This window comes from Chiloscyllium plagiosum, unplaced genomic scaffold (genome assembly GCF_037043375.1).
Source record: "Chiloscyllium plagiosum isolate Xiang-an unplaced genomic scaffold, Cpla_swu_hap1 HiC_scaffold_23, whole genome shotgun sequence".
In the NCBI taxonomy this organism is placed as follows: domain Eukaryota; kingdom Metazoa; phylum Chordata; class Chondrichthyes; order Orectolobiformes; family Hemiscylliidae; genus Chiloscyllium; species Chiloscyllium plagiosum.
Window position 1 is genome coordinate 52,454,786 of NW_028270161.1, and position 21,176 is coordinate 52,475,961.

General features: G+C 43.1%; 1 protein-coding gene across 3 annotated transcripts in view; it reads left to right on the forward strand.

The window, feature by feature from the left end:
- The first annotated feature begins 4,394 nt into the window (after positions 1-4,394).
- slco1c1 (solute carrier organic anion transporter family, member 1C1) overlaps positions 4,395-21,176 on the forward strand; it is a 139,078-nt gene continuing 122,296 nt past the window's right edge. The window contains exons 1-8 of one of the 3 annotated variants that reach the window (XM_087999676.1): positions 4,395-4,486; positions 6,166-6,332; positions 10,007-10,148; positions 10,243-10,375; positions 13,733-13,845; positions 13,944-14,090; positions 14,173-14,271; positions 18,620-18,862. In XM_087999676.1, the coding sequence (XP_087855802.1) occupies positions 6,246-6,332; positions 10,007-10,148; positions 10,243-10,375; positions 13,733-13,845; positions 13,944-14,090; positions 14,173-14,271; positions 18,620-18,862 (964 nt within the window). In that variant the 5' untranslated portion in view covers positions 4,395-4,486; positions 6,166-6,245. Of the gene's footprint in view, positions 4,487-4,698; positions 4,722-5,949; positions 6,071-6,165; positions 6,333-10,006; positions 10,149-10,242; positions 10,376-13,732; positions 13,846-13,943; positions 14,091-14,172; positions 14,272-18,619; positions 18,863-21,176 lie in introns of those variants that run through there. The other 2 variants (XM_043713452.2, XM_043713453.2) reach the window with 2 other exon arrangements.

The window sequence follows — 21,176 nt, forward strand, 5'->3', positions numbered from 1 at the left end:
GTGTCACTACGTACTGAGGTTCTACCTGTCCCCGATGTTGCGAAGGATGGGCCTGGCCTCGCTGCCACGGAACGCTCCGAGTAGTTGGACCGTTCCATATCACCTGTCCTTCTTGGAGAAGTTTATGAAGAAAAACACCTTTGACTACATGTCCATCAGGAAGTGGTGAGCACGTAGTGTCCTTGAGACCCTTCGGGAAAAGGAGAGGGCGGATCCTGTCGAGCGGTTCCCTGAGCAGACTGTCAAAGCCATTTGGCAGAATGCCTCATCGCCAGAACTTTCCAACAAGCACCAAGACATGGCTTGGCTGGTGGTGAGAAGGGCTCTGCCTGTGAGATCCTTTATACACGCCCAGACTCTCTGCTGCACCGCACGCTGCCCTCGAAGCGGCTGCGGGGGGGACGAGACTGTCACACACCTCCTTCTGGAATGTGCCTACGCAGACGAAGTCTGGAGGGGAATGCAGTGGTGTTGTCAAGGTTCATCCCAAGCAGCGCCATGACGCGGGGCTCCGTGCTCTACCGCCTGTTCCCCGGGACGCACACCGAGACAAACATCAACTGTGCCTGGAGGATCATCATCTCGGTGAAGGACGCTCTCTGGGTGGTCCGAAACCTGTTGATCTTCCAGCTGAAGGAGTTGACCCCGACTGAGTGTTGCAGACTGGCACATTCCAAGGTCCAGGACCACGTGTTGAGGGACGCGCTGAAGCTTGGGGCAGCTGCCGCCAAGGCGCGGAGGGGAAAGACCCACCGTGTAACATCTGCCTGCCTAACGAAGAACAGGGGGCCCACCCAGTCATTTGGGCTCCGCTGACGCCTCAGCAGAAGAGCTGGATAGTAAATGTACAGACTTGTATATATGGAAAATAAATTTCAATGTCTGTATGTAAAGCAAAGTAATGTGTGCACAAGAATGGCATGACCAATTGTAAAGAGATCCAAATAATTTTATGAATAAAGTATATTTTTGAAATTACAAAAAAGCCAGATCTGAGCAGGCAGGAATTATAAGTAGATCATTGTGTGATCATCAACAAACATCCTCACTTCTGACCTTATGACAGAGGGAAGACAATTGATGAAAAAGCTGAAAGACATTGAGCCTGGGACACTCCCCTAATAAAATTCTATGGCAATGCCCTGGGAGAGAAAATGGTTGGCCCATGACAATCATTACTCTCCAATCAGTGGAGTGGAAATCCCTTCTGATTCCTATTGAGTTCAACTTTATTGGAGATTCTTGACATCACACTCTGTCAAATACTGCCTTTTGCCTTGTTCCCCGGAATTTATTTCCTTTGTGATTGTTTTAAGGCCGTAATGAGGTCTGGAGCTGAAATGTTGTAGAACCCAACACAGCAGTGATTAACAAATTTCTGAAGAGTAAATGGTGGTTGATACCACAGTTGACATATCCTTCATCATAGTGCTGATGATTCAGTGTATGTTAATGCAGTGTATTGGATTTTTCTTCAGTATGTGAATTAATCTGTCCATTGTCAAGCAGATGTACTGTAGATGTACTGAAACAGTATGGCTAGGGGTGCAACTAGTTCTGAAGCATGTCCTCTGCCCTAGAGTCGGATGTTGCTGAGTCTCACAAACTTGACTTTATTCGGTGCCCTCTGTTATTTCTTCACATCTCATGGAGTACACTGAGTTGGGTGTAGTTTGGTGTGTGTTAAATGTAGGGATCTTAGGAGGGAACCCAGACCCCTCATGCCCTCACCACTTCAAGCTGAAAATGATTGCAAACGAATGCATATTGCCCAAATATCCTGAACTCCAGTGTGAGCTAATATCTTTTCAGCTCAAGGATCCAAATGCAAATCCTGAATGAATTGGCTTTCCTACCTAAGGTTTGACAGATCTGATACATTTCCTTCGAACTGGCACATGACCAAACTTCAGCTGAACATTTCTTTGAGCCGCTTCTGCTCTGCCACTGTTAATGGAGACCAGGAAGAATATTTGGAGAGTAACCAGGAGATTCACTCCTCAATCTCAAAGCCCAAATCCATCTTTCTTGTCCACCGCTCATTTCTCGGCTGGTAGGCATTCTGTCAGGAGTGACTTCCTGCTTCATCCTTCAAAGCCTTTCCACCACCTACAAGACACAAGCCTAGAACGGGATGGACTATTCCATTGCCTGGATGCGTGTAGCTTGCTACAGAAAACAAGATGCCCAATGTCACAGCAGCTCAGGCAGTATCCAAGGAGCAAGAGAGTCGACACTTTGGGCATAAGCCCTTCATCAGGAATTGCCCGAAATGTCCACTCTCCTGCTCCTCGGATGCTGCCTGACCAGCTGTGCTTTTCCAGTGCCATACTTTTCGACTCTGATTTCCAGTATCTGCAATCCTCACTTTCTCCTCCTCGATGGACTAAAAGGCCTTTCTCTGCACTGTAGTCCTGTATGACTCTATTTACCACTGAGTTACTTTTCAACAATTACTCAACTTATTTCTGCTGGTCCGAATAGCAAGTATCATTTAGGATTTCATTGTTTTTATTCACACACGGGACATGGATGTTGCTGGCTGGGCCAGCATTTATTGCCCATCCCCAGTTGCCCTTGAGAAGGTGGCGAAGAGCTGCAGTCCACATGAGGTTGACTGACAAAGCCTTTAAGGAGGGAATTCTAGGATTTTGACCCATCAACAGCGAATTATGGTATGTTTTCAAGTCAGAATGGTGAGAGGCTTGAAGGAGAACATGCAGGCGGTGGTGTTCCCATGTATGTGCTTCCTTTGTCCTTCTAAATGGAAGTGTTTTTGGGTTTGGAAGGTGTTGTGTAAGAAACTTTGGTGAATTTCTGCAGTGCATCTTGTAGATGATACACATTGCTGCTACTGTGCGTCAGTGGTGGTTGCAGTGGATGCTTGTGGATGTGGTGCCAATGAAGAGGATTGCTTTTCCTGGATGGTGTCAAGCTTCTTGATTGTTGTTGGAGCTGCACTCACCCAGGCAAGTGGGATGTGGGCATCACTGGCATGGCCATCACTTATTGCCCTTACTGCAGCGAAGAGTCAACCACATTGCTGTTGGCCTGTAGTCACGTGTACGCCAGACCTGGTAAGAGTGGCAGTTTCCTTCACTAAAGGTTCTGGGGAGTCTGGACGTGTGTTAGACACCACAGTACTCCTAAGTCTCTGACCTGCTCTTGTAGCCATTGTGTTTAAGTGGCAAGTCTAGTTGAGTTTCTGGTCAATTGTAACCCCCAGGATGTCGATAGCAGGGGATTCAGTAATGGTAAAACTATTGAATGTCAAGGATCAGTGGTTAGATTACCTCTTCCTGGAGATGGTCACTGCCTGGCATTTGAGTGATGTGAATATTACTTGCCACTTTTTAGTCCAAGCCTGGATAGAACATAGAACCTAGGATTGCTAGCGCATGAACAGGTCCTTGCCCACCATATTGTGCTGAACATGACACCAAATGAAACTAATCCCTTCTGCCTGCCCTTGATCCATATACCTCCATCCTTTGATGTGCTTATCCAAAAATCCTTAAATTCCCTTATCATATCTGCCTCCACCATCACCACAGACTCCAACCACTCTCTGTGTAAAAAACTTATCCCTCACATCTCATTTGAACTTTCTCCCTCTCACCTTAACTGCATGTCCCCTTGTATTAAATATTTCAACTCTGGGAAAAAGATTCTGGCCATCAACCCTATCTACGCATCTCATAAATTTATAAAGTTCGATCAAGTCTCCCCTCAACCTCCTCCGCTCAAGAGAAAACACCAGAGTTTTTCTGGCCTCTCCTTATAGCTCATCCCCTCTCATCCAAGCAGCATCCTGGTAAACCTCTTCTGCACTCTCTCCAAAGCCTCCACATCCTTCCTGTAACATAGCGACCAGAATTGAACATAATGCTCTTAAGTTTGGCAAAACTAGAGTCTTATAAAGCTGCAACATGACATCCTGATTCAATTCCCTGACGAATAAAGGCAAGCATGCCATATGCATTCTTTACCACCCTATGTGGCCATTTCCAGGGAGCTATGGACTTGAACCCCAAGATTCGTCTGTATATCAATGCTGTTCAAAGTCCTATCCTCCGTTCTGACTTTATAATGGAGGGAAGGTCATTGATGAAGCAGATGATGAAGGACACTATCCTGAGAAACTCCTGAAAAGATGTCCAGGAGCTGGGATGATTGACTTCCATGTCCTATATTCACCATGCAGAGAGAGGGCGATCCCCCTGATTCCCATTGATTCTAGATTTGCTTGGGCTCTTTAATGCTATGTTCAGTCGAATGTTTCTTGATGTCAAGAGCTGGCACTACCAACTCTTTATCCTTGTCAAGACTTATGCCAGAACAAGCTTTTAAATCACGTGCTCCCAAGCGGAAACTGAACAGTTTGAATGATGATAGAGGCAAAACTTTATTTTTAATTGCATTACCAACAGTTACTTAGGACACGGGACACGGCAGCTCGTGTGAGGAATTTGCAAAGACGAATAAGGCAAGTTCGACATTGTAAAATTAAAAAAAGCGTTGAAATATTTAGCAGCGCTGGCGGTCTCTTTGGAGACAGAAACAGAGTTAATGTGTTGAGTTCAACATACCTTCAAGTAACAATTGTATTTTTTTTCAACATCGTCAAATGACGTCCGGAAAGATTTCTGACTGAGATTAAAGGTGCATTTGGAAATTATTAGTCCTTCCCTAGCCCCCAAGTGCACTTAAAGCAGCATTGGGTGAGTGTTCAATTTAAATTGCACTTTGACGCAAATGTATGTTGCTTTCAGTGGCCAGCAAACTTTCTGCCCAGAGTGAGATTCCACGTTTTCTAAACTGATTTCTAAACTGCTGAGTGCATTCGGTTGGAAAAATTTAAAGTGCCGATAGCATTTTCAGTCTCTGTGTAACAGATAAACTTTACTAAAAGGCAGTTCAGAACAGCGACAAAAAAACCTCTTTGGGAAAGAGACGTGTAGAGAATTGGAACTGTGAATCACTCCAACTTTTATTTTTGACCATGCACTTAATTACTCTGAGTAACATTTCAAACTCCAATTTTGTTTCTGTAATGTGTTGGAACCTTCAATAAAGAGCATTAAAAGCCGTGACCATTCACAGGGGTCAGCAATAATTTCGCTCAACGCCCTGTATTTTGTCTTAATTTGTTAATGAACTGGATGAAAGGTTTAATTGTGTGAAGAGGTCCGATTTTACAAAGCCCCTTCGTGTGCTCATTTTTAAAGAGAATAAAAGATGTTACTGCTTGACTTCGGTGAGATCTCTTGAGCTTTAATCCCGGTTTTAACCAGCGAGAAATTATTTGTAACTCCATGTGACTTAAGATCCCAGCAATGGTGAATCTTCAAAATGGCTCTTACTAAAGGCGAGTTCCCAAATCATTGTGGAAAGGGTTAACATGTGGATTTGAGGAGGAAGAGATGCCCATGCCCAAAACTAGAGGGCATAGGTCTAAGATGTGAGGGGAAGATTTAAAAGGAACCTAAGGAGTAACTTTTTCATGCAGAGGGTGGTGCGTATATCCACCAGCTAGGTCATACCTTCTACCTGTGTTCACCTCTGCCCACCCCCTCCCCTCCACTTTGTCTGCAGCTCCTCGTACACCCAAGAAGAAGGGTCTTGAAGAAGGGTTACACCCGAAACTTCGACTTCTCCACCTCTTGATGCTGCCTGGCTTGCTGTGTTCTTCCAGCATCTGCAGTTTCTTTTGTGTCTAGAGGAAGTGGTGGAGGCTGGTACAATTACAGCATTTAAAAGGCATCCGGATAGGTACATGAATAGGAGAGGTTTAGAAGGATACATGCTCACAAATGGGACTAGATTTATTTTGGATATTTGGTCAGCATGGACAAATTGGACCAAAGGGTCTATTTCCGTGCTGTATATCTCTATGACTCAGTGTATTGGTCACTAATGGTAGTGGGAAGGGTTAATGTCCTGATGTGGATTTGAGTGTGGGATGTCAGTGTGTTGATCATTAACGGTAGTAATGGGTTGGGTTCACTGAGGGAGTTAGGTCATCACAAGGAGCTGTCAGCCTCTGCTTTTGGCCAGGACTTCCAGCAAGGCACGGTCTCAAGTACTCCGCATTAGATTTAATCATTTTGTGTTATATTGTCTACCCGCGTGTTGATGTCTGCCTTGATTTATTTACACTTATAGAAATCACTTCTTCACCGAGTGCAGACACCGTTCCCAAGCTGTGAGGAATTGTCCACTCTCTACTGCCGTACAGCTTCACAATGGAAATTCCAATCAAAGGAAACATTGCTTCGAGGACGGAGTTCCCGTCTGCAAATGAGAAACACTCCCGATTTAATAGTCTAAAGGTATGGAAATATTGGACGCTTTTGTCAAACTCTTTGAACCCCCATTGGTTCATGGACTCTTAAAGTCTCAACCCAAGACAGAGAGCTTTGTTAACTTAACATCAGGTGCTATAACATCTATAGGTCTTTATATAATGCTGCAAGCAATATTATTTGTATGTACGATATTTAAAACATGTCTGCTAGTCTACAGTTTTTAATATTTGTGTTTGGACATTTTGCTGAATAAGTTACCACATCCCCCCTGTAGTTTGCTCAGTGTTAAAGTTCAGCGCTTGCACAACCAAAAACTCAATGTGTTTGCTTTTTTGTGCCAGAATAAATCTGACATTAAGGGTGATTGAATTTGAATGTGGCAACACAAACTCCATTGAACTGCTTCCAGTTCTCTCCTGGTTCAACCAGGGGACAATCACATGCACAGAAACAGGCCATTTGGTCAATTGTGTTAGTGTCTGACTGTGTCAAACTTTGTTACACAAAATGTACCTCTCTAGTATCTTAATTCAATCTCCAGGATGTCATCCTGTTGACCAGAAACTGAATTCTGCCAACCATCTAACTCCTGGGAGGACTCTGATTTGATTTTTGTTTCACAGTATTGAATCCATGAAAATGAACAACAATTCGAAACCATATTGGCTACAGTATCAGAGACCTGTAGCTCTGAGTAGTAGTTGTTTCTAATCAACCTGCTCAGAGATGTTATGACACCTCTGGAGCAAGTGGGACTTGAACCCAGACTTCCTGACCACCTGACCTAGAGTCGAGAGTGTGGTGCTGGAAAAGCACAGGAGGTCAGGCAGCATCCAAGGAGCAGTAGCATCAGCGACCAACGAAATTCAGTCCAAACTTTGGCAAACTAAGTTTTGGAAGCAGAGGGCTCCATGGATGCTATTTGCTTTATTTAGAACTTGGAATCTGTCTTTGAAGAATCACTTGGGATGGATAGTGTAGGATTTAGAGTTCAGCAGAAGTGGTCCACCCCAACCCTCTTTACATGAGTCACTTTCCAAGGGTGCACTATGAATCTTCCAGTCTCTGTGCCAATGTTTTGGGGAGTCTGGGAACCTTCTGTAAATCAGCTTTATCAATGGCTCCACAATGGCCAATTATGTGAGTCATAGTCATAAGAGTCAGACAGCACGGAAACAGACCCTTCAGTCTAACCAGTTCCTGCCAAACATAATCCCAAAATAAACTAGTCCCACCTGCCCATATCCCTCCAAACATTTTGTCTTCTTTAACTTATCCAAATGTCTTTTAAACAGTGTAACTGTCCCTCTATCTGCCACTTCCTCTGAAGTTCATTCCACACAGAGAAAAAGAATTGCCCTTTATGTCTCTTCCAAATCTTTCTCCTCTCACATTAAAAATATGTCCCCTTGAAATTCCCCACCCTGGGAAAAGGACACCTGCCATTCACCTTATCTATACCCCTTTTATTTTTCAAGTTTCTCTAAGGTCACCCCTTTATCTCCTACACTCTAGCGAACAAATGTCCCAGCCTATCCAGCCTCTCTTTATAACTTACATAGAAAAGATAAAATATGTTCTTATATTGTCAAATTGAGTATAGTTTTAAGGCCATCACACTTGAATGATGCAATACCATGATAAAAGCAGACCTTGACTTCTGCTCTGTATTCTCATCATTGTGACTCAAGTTATAGACGATAAATGTGAAGATTTTAGAAAGAAACAAGCCTGGGCAATGTTCAGGCCTGGCCACATTTGGACAATATGTCCAACCACAATATTTTCTTAGATGTTAAGCAGCTTATAAATGTGAGTACACACGTTGCTGAACAGTCCAACCTGTTATTATTGCCCCCAACGTCCGAGAAACACCAGTTAAGTGCCACTTTTACTCATTCATTTTTGCAATGTGGGCATTTCTGGCTGGACCAGCATTTATTCGCCATCCCCAGTTGCCCTTTAGAAGGTGGATGGCGAGCTCACCTCTTGAAACCCACAATGCCGTTAGGGAAAGAGATCCAGGAGTGTTGAAGGCATGGTGACATATTTTCAATTCAGGATGATGAATAGCTTGGAAGGGAATTTGCAAGTGGCAATGTGCCTGTGTGTCTGCCAGTCTTGACTGACTAAATGACAGCGGTTGTGAGTTTGGAAGGTGTTACATTGAAAGTTTTGCAGTGCTGATGGTACACACTACTGTTATTGAGCTTTGGTGGTGGAGGGGGTGGATGTGTACGGATGTGTTTCAAATGCAGCAAACTGATTTGACCTGAATGGTGTCAAGCTTCTTGAGTGTTTTTGGAGCTGCACCCATCCAGGCAAGTGGAGAACATTCAACCACACTGCTGCCTTGTAGATGATGGAGAAGCTTTGGGGAAAGTGAGGACTGCAGATGTTGGCGATCAGAGTCGAAAAGTCTGGCGCTGGAAAAGCACAGCAGGCCAAGCAGCATCTGAGGAGCAGGAGAATCGATGTTTCAGGCATAAGTCCTTCATCAGAAATTTGGGGGTGGGGAATTGATGGTGGGGGGAGTTGCTGGTGGGGGGAGTCACTGAGAGATAAATAGAGGGGTTGGGGGAGTGGGAGGGGGAGGGGGGGCTGAGAGGTAAATAAGAGGGGGTTGGGGAATGGGAGGGGGAGGGGGGCTGACAGATAAATAGGAGGGGTGCTGGGGCTGGGGGGAAGGTGATAGGTAGTTGCAGATGGGGGGTGATGGTGATAGGTCAGAGTGGAGGGTGGAGTGTATAGGTGGGAAGGAAGATGGACAGATAGGGCAGTTCAAGAGGGCAGTGTCAAGTTGGACGGTTGGATCTGGGATGAGGTGGGGAGTAATAAGAACAGTTACTTGCTCCAGGATAACGAACCTCTGCCCTGCTCTTGTCACCATTTTATTTATATGGCTATTTCAGTCCAGTTTCTGGGAAATGGTAACCCCAGCATGTTAAAAGTGGGTAATTCAACAATGGTAATGTTAGTAAATGCCTGGTTGTGAGTGATACTTGCCACTTATCAGCACAAGCCTGGGCATTGTTCAGGCCTTACTGCATTTGGACACGAAATCCTTCAGTATCTGAGCAGTCATGAATGGGGTTGGTGTTGTGCATTCATCAGCAAATAGCCCCATTTTTAACTTTATGGTAGAAGAATTCATCATTGAATCAACTGAAGATGCTTGGGCCTAGGGCACTCCCCTTAGGAACACCTGCCGAGATGTATAGGAGCTGAGATGTCCAATCCCCAACAACATCGCCATCTTCATTTGTGCCAGTATGACTCCAACCAGTGGAGTATTTCTTCTGATTCCCATTGATTTTAATTTCACTAGGATTCCTTGATGGTCCTTGACATTTGTATGGTGCTAACATTACTAGGCCAGAAGTTAACTTGTTAACCAGTGGTTCACTACTGTCAATGGATCGAACAGTTAATGATGCCATAAAGATGTGCAAGAACTCAACTTAAAAAAAAAACAGGAATGTGTAGCAGGTTGAAAGACACAATAAAAGATTGAGAAATATCCTCAAAATCCTATTGGCAAATCTTTCTTCTGTGGAAATGCATTCGTACAATACAATTCCTGATGAAGGGCTTATGCCGAAATGTCGACTCTCCTGTTCCTTGGATATGTTTTGATGATTTCCAATTTAAATTGAAACCAATGAGTGTTTATTAACAACTATCTCACATTTTCCTAGTTATTCCTTGCAGCCTTGTCCTGCTTGTACTTTGCAAAAGCGTTATCAGGGAGCTACATGAAGAGCACAATCACGCAGATAGAGAGACGCTTTGACATTCCGAGTTCACTCATTGGTGTTGTTGACGGAAGTTTTGAAATCGGTGAGTACTGATCTGAAAATTCTCAACAGAACGGAAACCAAGCTTGCATGTTATTAACAAGTTGGCCTATTTTGTTAATCTCTGTTTGGTTAAGGGAATCTGTTGGTGATTGTATTTGTGAGCTACTTTGGAGCAAAATTTCACAGGCCCAGGCTAATTGCAATTGGAAGTATGGTCATGGCTATTGGAACTTTTCTGACAGCTTCACCACATTTCTTCATGGGACGGTGAGTTTTCAAATTATAAGATGAGTTATAAATGCAGGCACATACTTAAAATGCATACATTTTGTGTATGTTCTTTATGTGTTTAATAATACAGAATGCTAGAGCTCAGAAGGAGCTATTTGACCCTGTTATAACTCTGTTAGCTTCAGCTATTCAGATGGTCTCATTGCTCCTCTTTTTCACCATGGCCTTGCGATCATTACCAGTTCAAATATTTATCCAGTTTCCTCTTGAAAATTACTATAGTATCGGCTTCTACCTCCTCTTCACTACATTCCAGTTTGTAACTTGCTGATTAATCTTTTTTTCTGCTTATTGCCTCTGGTTCATTATGAAGTTATATTAAATCTGCATCCTTTGGTTAGTGATCATTCTGCCAGCAGAAGAATTGTTTCCTTATTCGCTGACTTTGAACATTAATCTACTTTGCTCCGAGGAAAACAATCCTCAAATTCTACATTTTGCACAAGACGGCAACATTTTAGTAATCCTCATTTGCACACTCTCCAGTAACTTGTGATCCTTCCCATAGTATAATGCTCATAACTGACCACGATGATCCACCTTGTGCCAAATATTTTGATTAGACTCCTTAGAATTGTTTTGTGATTTTGAACTACATGAACGTTGCTGTTGTGGTGTATTATAATCATTTAACCCAATTTCCTTTTCCTGTACTGTCTGTCTCTGTTAATTAAGCTAAGGATCTCCTATGCCTTTTTGTTACAACCAGACCTTGGGCAATGTTTCCCAAGTTATGACTGTTCCAGAAGAAAGACCCTAAATCTTTAAGGTCTCAGCTGAGAAGGGATGAACTGGTTTCCTTTTATTTTCTGCGGCTCAGTGAATACTTTTCTCCCAAACCAAATTAATTTTGTTTTATAAGGGACAAATTTAACCAGGCATTTGTGAGTTAACAGGAGAGTGAGCTATATGTTACAAAATGCAAAACAGGAATAATAATGCAACAAGCGCACACAGAATAGAAATAAAATAATCTATAGATTAGATAAAAGATAAAAGTGGTACAGATCAGTTTGGTTGAGTGACCGGCCTGTTCTTGTGCAGTATTGTTCAGTGAGGTACATGAAAAGTAGAAAATGGCACATTGCTATTGAAAGTTTGAGTTTAGGATTCTTTTTTTACAGTCAATTGAAATTGTTCTGTCCTGTTTCCTTTTGACTGGCTAGTAACACTCAGCAACAGAGTTCTTCTTGTCCTGTTGCTTTTGACTGACTTGCGGTTCATTGACTTCTCACACTTGGAGCTAGGGAGTCCTTTCAACTGCAATGCAGCAGTGACTCGAGGATAGACCTCCCTTTTACAGCACCCAAGAGCATGTCAGTAAGCATGGAATATACACTAGCACACTTTCTCCATCAACAAGCACAGATCAGACTCAATCCTATTCCGCCCTCTTTCTCTGGTATGTCACTGATATTATCCGTGTTGCTTTCCTCTCTTGTCCAGAATTGGAAACATTTAGCAATTTTGCTTCCAATTTCCACCCCACTCTCACCTTCTCTTGGTCTATCTCTAACTACTCCCTTCCCTTCCTCAACATCTCTGCTCTGGGCCACAAATGCCCACTACAAACCCACCGACTCCCACGGTTACCTTGACTATATATCCTCACACCCCACTTCCTGTGACGACTCCATTCCATTCTACCAGTTCCTCTGTCTCCATCGCATCTGTTCTGATGATGCCACCTTTGACAAGGGAGCCACTAATATGTCCTTCTTCTCCATCAACCGAGGATTCTCCAGCACCGTAGTTGACAGGGCCCTCAACCGGGTCCAACCCATATCCAGCACTTCAGCCCTCATCCCCTCTCTTCCCTCCTACAACAACAATAGGATTCCCCTTGTCCTCTACCATCCCACCAACATCCACATCCAGAGGATTAGTAGCTGCCATTTCCGTCACCTCCAGCAGGATACTGCCACCAAACACACATTCCCTTCCCCTCCCCTCCCTTGTCAGCATTCCACATTGGACCATTCCCTTGAAGACACCCTGGTCCACTCCTTCCGCCGCCTCCCAAACCACCATCACCAACCACACACCCCGCACACTCCCCGCACCCTTCCTTGGAACCGCAGAAGGTGTAACACCTGCCTGTTTACTTCCTCCCTCCTCCACATCCAAGGGCCCAAACACAACCGCATTTCACCTGCACTTCACACAATCTAGTCTACTGCATTCGCTGTTCACAATGTGGTCTCCTCTACATTGGGGAAAGAAAGCGTAGACTGGGTAACCGTTTCACAAAACACCTGCATTCTGTCCACAAAAAAGACTCTGATCCTCAGGTTGCCTGCCCCGTTAGTACACCGCCCTGTTCCCTGGCCAACCGTTTAAGGCTTGCTGCAGTACTCCAGCAAAGCTCAGCGCAAACTGGAAGGACAGCAACTCATTTTCCGCTTGCGAACGATACAACTTCATGATTCAATATCGAGTTAACAATTGGAGGACTCGAGGCATCTTGTCACATGTCGTTACCCCAGCTCCCATACACCAGGCCTTGTTATTGCATGGTCTGCTGTTACATATAACCCATTGCTAGCTACTAAGAGTTCCCATCTATAGCTATTCATCTTCCTAGGCTGACCATTATCTACTCCTTTGTCTGTCCAATTGTTCTTCTCTCTGAGCTCTATCTCCACCTAACATTTACTCCTTACTCCCCTCTATCATTTGCATAAAAATTGACCTTTTTACCATCAGTTCTGAGGAACGATCACTAGACCTGAAACATTACTACGATTTCTCACCACAGATGCTGCCACACCTGCCGAGCTTTTCCAGCAATTTCTGTTTCTGCCTCTGATTTCCAGCATCCACTGTTCTATTCTCAAGGTTTCTGAGTTTATGTCTATGCAAACCTTGAAATTATTCTCTGTATATCCAAATCCACAATATTATTATGTAGCAAAAGGAATAGTCAGCACTGTATACTTCCTGAAAAACAATGCTCTCTGATTTCTGACCCTGAGCCAAAATTGTGTCTAGTCATCTCCCTTTAATTCTACAGACATCAGTTTGCCAATAAGTACATTAGGCCGTAGTTTGTTGCATTTTTAAAGTCTGCGTATACATGGATTGAATTGCTATCATCTTTCCCCTCCTTTGTATTATGATCTTTGTTGAAATAATACATGCATACTCTATTTAGGTCTGCGTGGTATAATATGTGAGTGTTATATTTATGTTAAGTTTCTGCTCCCTTTAAATGCAACTTCAGTGGGAGTATAAACACTACTCCTAATGTAGGCCTTGCTTTCACTGAATATACACCTGCACATGTCATGCATACCACATGCATTAAGCCGATAACACTTCTGCTTGTTCCAGTTACAACTATGAAACTGCACTTACATTTTCAAGCAATTTGACCATGAGCACCTCCCAGTGTTCAAACACATCAAAAGATATGACAACCCCAGCACCTGAGGAAAACTCTTCAGGTAAGCTCCTTCCTAGTAAATGCACCCATGGATTGACTTAAATCTCATTGATCGACATTGAATCGTTGTTTTCTGACATATCCGATGTTTTGTTTCAGGTTGTGAGAAAGCAGCAGGTTCCTCCATGTGGATGTACATATTTCTCGGAAATCTTTTGCGGGGGATTGGCGAAACGCCGACAGGCCCGCTGGGGATATCGTATCTTGATGATTTTGCCACACAGGAAAATACTTCTTTCTATATAGGTATTGTGAAGTTGATATGAGCAGCTCAATATTGTGAGTTGTTAGAAAGCATTTTGAGAAATCTTTCTTTCTCGTGCTTTAGGAATTTTGTATACGGTTGCCCTGATAGGCCCATTGTTTGGATATTTATTGGGATCGTTGTGTGCGAAGCTGTTTGTAGACATTGGCTTTGTTGACTTAGGTAAGGAACTTTTAAAGATTTTGGTTTCCTTCAAACTGTTGTATTTTGATGTTTGTCAGGTAAAATGATTGTGGTGCATACCTGACCATTACTATATAAGCCTCACATTCCTATGTAGTATCTGCTGTCCATGTATAATGCAAGCCAGGTCACAGGCCATATTGAAGCTGGCTTTAAGAGTAGCTATGAAGGGCAAAGTAATCTGCTTACAAGAGGGATGCTTTAAGGAATGTAGTCAGAAGTCACATGATACCAGGTTATGGTCCCACATGTTTATTTGAAATCACAAGCTTTCAGAGCGTGTCCCTTCAGGCGAAGTGGCTTCACTTTGACGAAGGAGCAGCGCTCCGAAAGCCAATGATTTCAAATGAACCTGTTGGACTGTAATGTGGTGTTTTGTAAGTTCTGACTTTGTCCACCCCAGTCCAACACCAGCACCTCCACATTAAAGAATGTAGTCACTTGAGGGTAAGTAAATGAGAATAAACTTAAGCACTGAGTTCAACAACTTCAGAGCGTGAATATTGACCTCCCTTTTAATTAACCCAGTGCCCAAACCCTAACCCCTGAATCTTGTTTTAGTCTTTGCTTGCTCTCAGCAGATCTGACCTGTTTTTTTTCCTGTTCAAACAACAATTAACACCTATCTTGGATTTCAATCTGTCCCTGACCACCCTTAGGACTCCCTTTGTCTTTCACTCTGGACATACTCAGCATCTATTCCACTAATTCCTCCTCCCCCTTTAACACAATAAGAATGATTATTTTCTAGTCCCCTTCAGTTACAAGGAAGAGTCTTTTGGGGTGAAAAAATAATTTAGTTTTCTCTCTCTACAGATGTTGCCAGACCAGCTGAATTTCTCCAGCAATTTCTCTTTATGCTTCAGGTTTCCAGCAGCTGGGGTGTTTTGCTTTCATTAGTATGTGTTTTGTCAGTTGTTTATATGCAGTGTACAGTGACTTCAGTAAGCATTGAACGCAGATTATGCATAAGTCTGTGTTAGTATGACAGTACAAATAGTTAAAGTTGTTAATATGTGCCACCTCAGGCAACGGTGTGGAGTTTGTACATTCTCCCTGTATCTGCATGGGTTTCCTCTGGGTGCTCCAGTTCCCTCCCACAATCCAAAGATGTGAAGGTTAAGTGGATTGGCCATGCTAAATTGCCCATATTGTTGAGGGTTGTGTATGTTGGGTTGATTAGTCATGGGAAATGTTGGGTTACAGGAATGGGGTGGGACTAAGTGGAACACTCTTTAGATGGTTGATGTGAAAACAGGCCATTTGGCCCGAGTCCATAAAAGGGCTGCATAGTGGCTCACTGGTTAGCATTGCTGCCTCACAGCATCAGGGACACTGGTTCGATTCCACCCTTTGTGCAAAGTCCACACAGACAGTTGCCATTCTCCCCGTGTCTACATAGGTTTCCTCCCCCAGTCCAAAGATGTGTAGGTTTGGGGGATTGTCTATGCTGAAATTGTCCACAGTTTTCAGGGACCATAGGCTAGGTGGATTATCCATTGTAATTGTGGGGTTATAGGATATGGTGGGGGAGCTGTGTCTGGGAGGGATGCTGTATGGAGGGTCAGTTCAAACATGATGGGCTAAATGGCTTTGGGGATTCTGTGATTCTTTGATATACTTTCAAGTCACGTATCTCAACATATGCCAAAGAGACTGAGGTCAGTGCTATGTGAGTTAACATATAGGGCAACACTTAGACCATATTCAACGGACAGCGCTGTTTGACTGAAGAAACCATGTCACGTGAAATGAATAAAAAGGAGACTGTCCACCTAGAGTTTGCTAGGAGACTGCCTAGGAGAGTTTATATGGATGTGGACAGCATGACCATGAAATAAAGTGATGCTGAAGAGCTGGTGATTTAAGAGGTGTAATGAAACTCTGGTGGGCAGCTGCCTCACAGCACCAGGGATCCAGGCTTGATTCTAGCCTTGGGTGACTGTCTGTCTCTGTGGACAGTCTCACTGTGTCTGTGTGGGCTACCTCCACATGCTCCTGTTTCCTCCCACAGTCCAACCAAATGCAGGTTAGGTGGGTTGGCCATACAAAATTGCCCAAGGTATCTAGGGATGTGCAAGGTAGATGGGTTAGCCATGGGAAATACAAGGTTAAAGGAATGGGGTGGGTCTGGGTAGGATGCTCTTCAGAGGGTCAATATGGACTGGATGAGCTAAATGGCCTGCTTCCAAACTGTGGAGATTCTATATATCAAAAGAAAAATTGGCTGGTCCTCAATACTGTTGTTTACTTCTGAGCATAAATGCAAATATTGAATTTTATTTGTTTCAAGCATGTCAACTAAGTGGCATTAAAGGGACAAGAGAGAAAGAAGGAAATGGGACACTACTGATCTGATCTAATTCTGGTCACAAGGACTGATTCTTAATATCTATTGTCTTTTTTTACACTGATCTTGAATTCTAATCACCAAATAATTTTATTCAAATCTAGTTTGCAAAATTTTTGTGGTGCTCTAAAGTTCAAAACGAAACCTGCTTTTAGAAAGTTTCAGCGTTGATGTTTTGTGAGTGTATTTTCCCAGACCTCTGTATCTGCATAGTAGACTAGTTAGTTAGGTTAGGTCACATTAGATCTGGGGGAGTTGGCCAATTGGATACAAAATTGGCTTGAAGGTAGAAGACAGAGGTTGGTGGTAGAGGATTGCATTTTGGACTGGAGTCCTGTGACCAGCAGTGTGCCACGGGCATCGATGCTGGGTCCACAACTTTTTGTCATTGATATAAATTATTAGGCTGTGAATGTAGGAGGGATGGTTAATAAGTTTGCAGATGCCACCAGAATAGTTGCTGTAGTGGATAGTGAAGAAGAATATCTCTGAGTATAACACAACCTTGATTAGATGGGGCAATAGACCAAGGTGTGGCTGATGGAGATAAATGTGATGTGTTGCATTTTGGTAAGGCAGGACTTATACAGTTAATTGTAAGGCCCTGGGGAATGTTGTTGAACAAAGAGACTTGGGGGTACAGGTGCACAGTTCCTTGAAAGTGGAGTCGTAAGTAAGCAGAGTGTAAAGAAGGCCTTCATTGGTGAAAACATTGAGTATAGGAGTTGGGATGTCATGTTGTAGCTGTATAGGATGTTGGTGAGGCCACTTCTGGAACACTGTATACTATTCTCGTTGCCCTTCTATAGGAAAGATGCTGTTGAATCTGAAAGAGTGTAGAAAAGGTTTACAAGGACATTGCCAGCACTGCAGGGTTTGAGCTATAGGAAGAGGATGGATAGGTTGAAGTTATTTTCCCTGGAGTGTCAGAGGCTGGGGGGTGACGTTACGCAAGTTTATAAAATCATGAGGGTAAATAGACAAGGTCTTTTTCCTAGGATGGGAGAGGGCATTGGTTTAAGGTGATAGGGGAAATATTTAAAAAGGATGTGAGGGGTGCCTTTTTCATGTAAAGGGTGGTACGTGTATGGAACAAGCTGCCAGAGGAGGTGAGTACAATTACCAATATTTAAAAGACATCTGGATGGAAAAATGAATAGCAATTGTTAGACTATAAGACCATAAGACATAGGAGTGGAAGTAAGGCCATTCGGCCCATCGAGTCCACTCCGCCATTCAATCATGGCTGATGCGCATTTCAGCTCCACTTACCAGCGTTCTCCCCGTAGCCCTTAATTCCTCTAGACAACAAGAATCTATTAATCTCGGCCTTGAAGACATTTAGCGTCCCGGCTTCCACTGCACTCCGTGGCAATGAATTCCACAGGCCCACCACTCTCTGGCTGAAGAAATGTCTCCGCATTTCTGTTCTGAAATGACCCCCTCTAATTCTAAGGCTGTGTCCACGGGTCCTAGTCTCCTCGTCTAACGGAAACAATTTCCTAGCATCCACCTTTTCCAAGCCATGTATTATTTTGTACGTCTCTATTAAGTCTCCCCTTAATCTTCTAAACTCCAACGAATACAATCCCAGTATCCTCAGCCGTTCCTCATATGTTAGACCTGTCATTCCAGGGATCATCCGTGTGAATCTCCGCTGGACACGTTCCAGTGCCAGTATGTTCAGATGGATATGGGCCAAATGCTGGCAAATGGGACTAGATTAATTTAGGATATCTGATCAGCATGGACGAGTTGGAGCAAAGGGTCTGTTTTCAAGTTGAATGATTGTATGACTCTACATACTGTGTACAGACACTTGATGCTTTGATACACTGACTGTAGTGCAATAGTGAATAATGTGGCATTCTGACTGTACATAAATGTACATGCATTACACTACTGTTCCTCACTTGAACAATAGAACAATGTAACAGTACATCCAGAATAACATGCCCTTGAATATCTGTTTTCCAGAGAGAGTTACAATCACGTCAAAGGATGCAAGATGGGTTGGTGCCTGGTGGCTTGGGTTTCTCATTGCTGGTGCATTTTCGCTTCTTTTTTCCATACCATTCTGGTTCTTTCCCAAGTCTCTAACCAAGGAGACAAGGAAAAAGGAACTTGGCAAAGCCTCTGAAAAGATAGGTGTCCTGAAACCGGATCAAAGTGAACCTGCAAGGAACAACCCCAAACCAAAAATCTCTGAAGTGGACCAAGGCGAGTCTCAAATCTTCTACTAATTTTCACTACCATATCTATCATTTGTTTCATTCGATAGGCTATTTGTGGGATCTTTTCATTATGATGTATGATTTCCTGTTAATCAAATATATATTTACAAAATTTTATGATTTTCAAACATCTATCGACAATTAAGTATCTTACATGTCAAGCCAATTGTCAGTGTCCATGTTGCTTTATCCCATAAACAACAATTAGATAAATGACCAGATCATCTCTTTATAGCATTGGTTGAGGTAGATATGTCAGCCAAGATAACTGAAGAATTCAACTGCATTGTTTCAGTACAAGTCTAGTGGGGCTTTGGTTTAACATGACACCCAAAAGGAAGTGCCTCTGTCCAGTTCACTCACTGGAAACTGCGTGAGACTAACAGTTTTAGTTAATTGCTCCCGTGTCTTGGGGTGGGGTTTGATTCACAAGCATCTAACACTGAGGTGAGGCTGAGACAAAAATACCAGCAGTGACAGGAGGAGGCCTCGAAGTCACCATTAACAAACAGGTTACCAACTATTTAGCCCTAAATGGCCTGGCTCTAATGTGCTGATTTCATGCTGTAAATGCCATTCTTCATGTGGAGTCAGGTTCAAGGAAAGCAGTAACTATTTGGCCTCAGTCAGCAACCTCTACATGCAACTTGTTTTATCACCAACTTCTAACTGCATGTCATTTTAAATAATTGTAATTTGCTGCCAGAGGAGAGCGTGCTACTAAGTGGTTGCAACCCTGAGTGGGGTTGCAAAGTCATGAAGAAGCTAGGATGTTTTAAAGTGAGCCTGCATTATATAAAGCAAGCCTGCCCATGGATCCATATCCTGCTATATCCTCTGATAATCCTCCTCCATATCTGCAAATCCACCTTTTTTTTTGTATCGTCCACAAACTTACTAATTAGACCAGCTATGTTTTCCTCCAAGTCACTTATGTAGATCACGAACAGTAAGCGGTCCCAGCACTGATCCCCTTGGAACCCTCCATAGAAAACTTCCAGTGGAGGTGAATGTTATAATCCTGCCATGCCACCTGATTTTTAAACCTCACCCACTCTTGGAAGCCTACTTTAAGATGGGGCATTCTATGAGCTGTGGTGGGGAGATGGGTCAAGATTAAAATTCTGGTCCTGCTCTGTGTTGCAAACTCTCCTTAACTTGGTAGTTTCTATAAAGTGGACCCCCAGGAGAACCTTCATCTCGCTTGCAGAACTGATGTCTCACCAGCATGGCATCTGCAGTTTTTTTTTTGTCTCTAATTATTTTGTCCCTATCAGCTGGATCTCCGTGTCATGGCAAAGGTTTAACCATTCAAAGAATGAGGAAGAGGCATTTTTTAGCCTCAGTTTTTAACCTCTTATTGAAATGTATTCTTTGTTCAGAAATGTCTATTTAGAGAATTAATAGTTCATTTGGAAATGTCGTAGAAACTCACAGCAGATCAATTGACATTCAAACAGAGTAAAACACATTAATGTCATTTCCAGTCTGAAACTCCTCCATCAGAGCTGATTAAGGATTACCTACCTTAACGCATCAGTGGATTACCTTCATGGGTGATGAATGTCCTGTTGCAAGTTTCCAGGATTTCATATTTTTCTTCTTTTTTTACTGGGGTTGGGGAGGAGGGTGGGGGACAAGGGAGGGGAGAAGAAGGGGGTTAAAATGACCATTGGGTAAGGACAGTCAAAGTGAGATAGCAAATCGTATCCAATTTTTCTGACATTGTTGACAAGATTCCCAAGGCCACTACTTGTGAAACTTTGTAATTATATTTTCAGACGGATTTTGCTCTGCTGACATTGCTAAGCAATGTTTCGAAGAAAGGAGCTAAAGTTTTAGAGTGGTGATTCAGAAAGCTTTCCTTGATGTGACCCCGTTTTAATGCCTTAGACCTTTTGTGCGACCCTTGCCTGAGAAAGTTTGGTGTACAGGAGTTGTTGAGCAGAGCGGGAAGCGATTTCAGTCGTTGAGCAGGCAGAAGTGTTCATTACTTGGGATTTGGCAGTGTTGGGGGTGCCTGGGAGTAGAATGCTTTAACTGTTGATCAGTGAGAGAGGGAGCAACAGGTTCCATTATTGACTAATAGTGCGGCTTTAGTTTTTGTCTATAAAAGGTGGCTCAGTTTGTTTAAAGCTAGTTGATGATCAAAGAGGCAGATGGGAACTTTGTCATTGTTTTCAAGTGTGGACGGATCATAAAAGGGAGGAAGCTGTTATTTGGTTGCTTTGGGTTAAATAGTACCCCATCTAGAATATTCACCAGGATGATATTTGGCGTAAAATGAAGGGAGTTAGCTA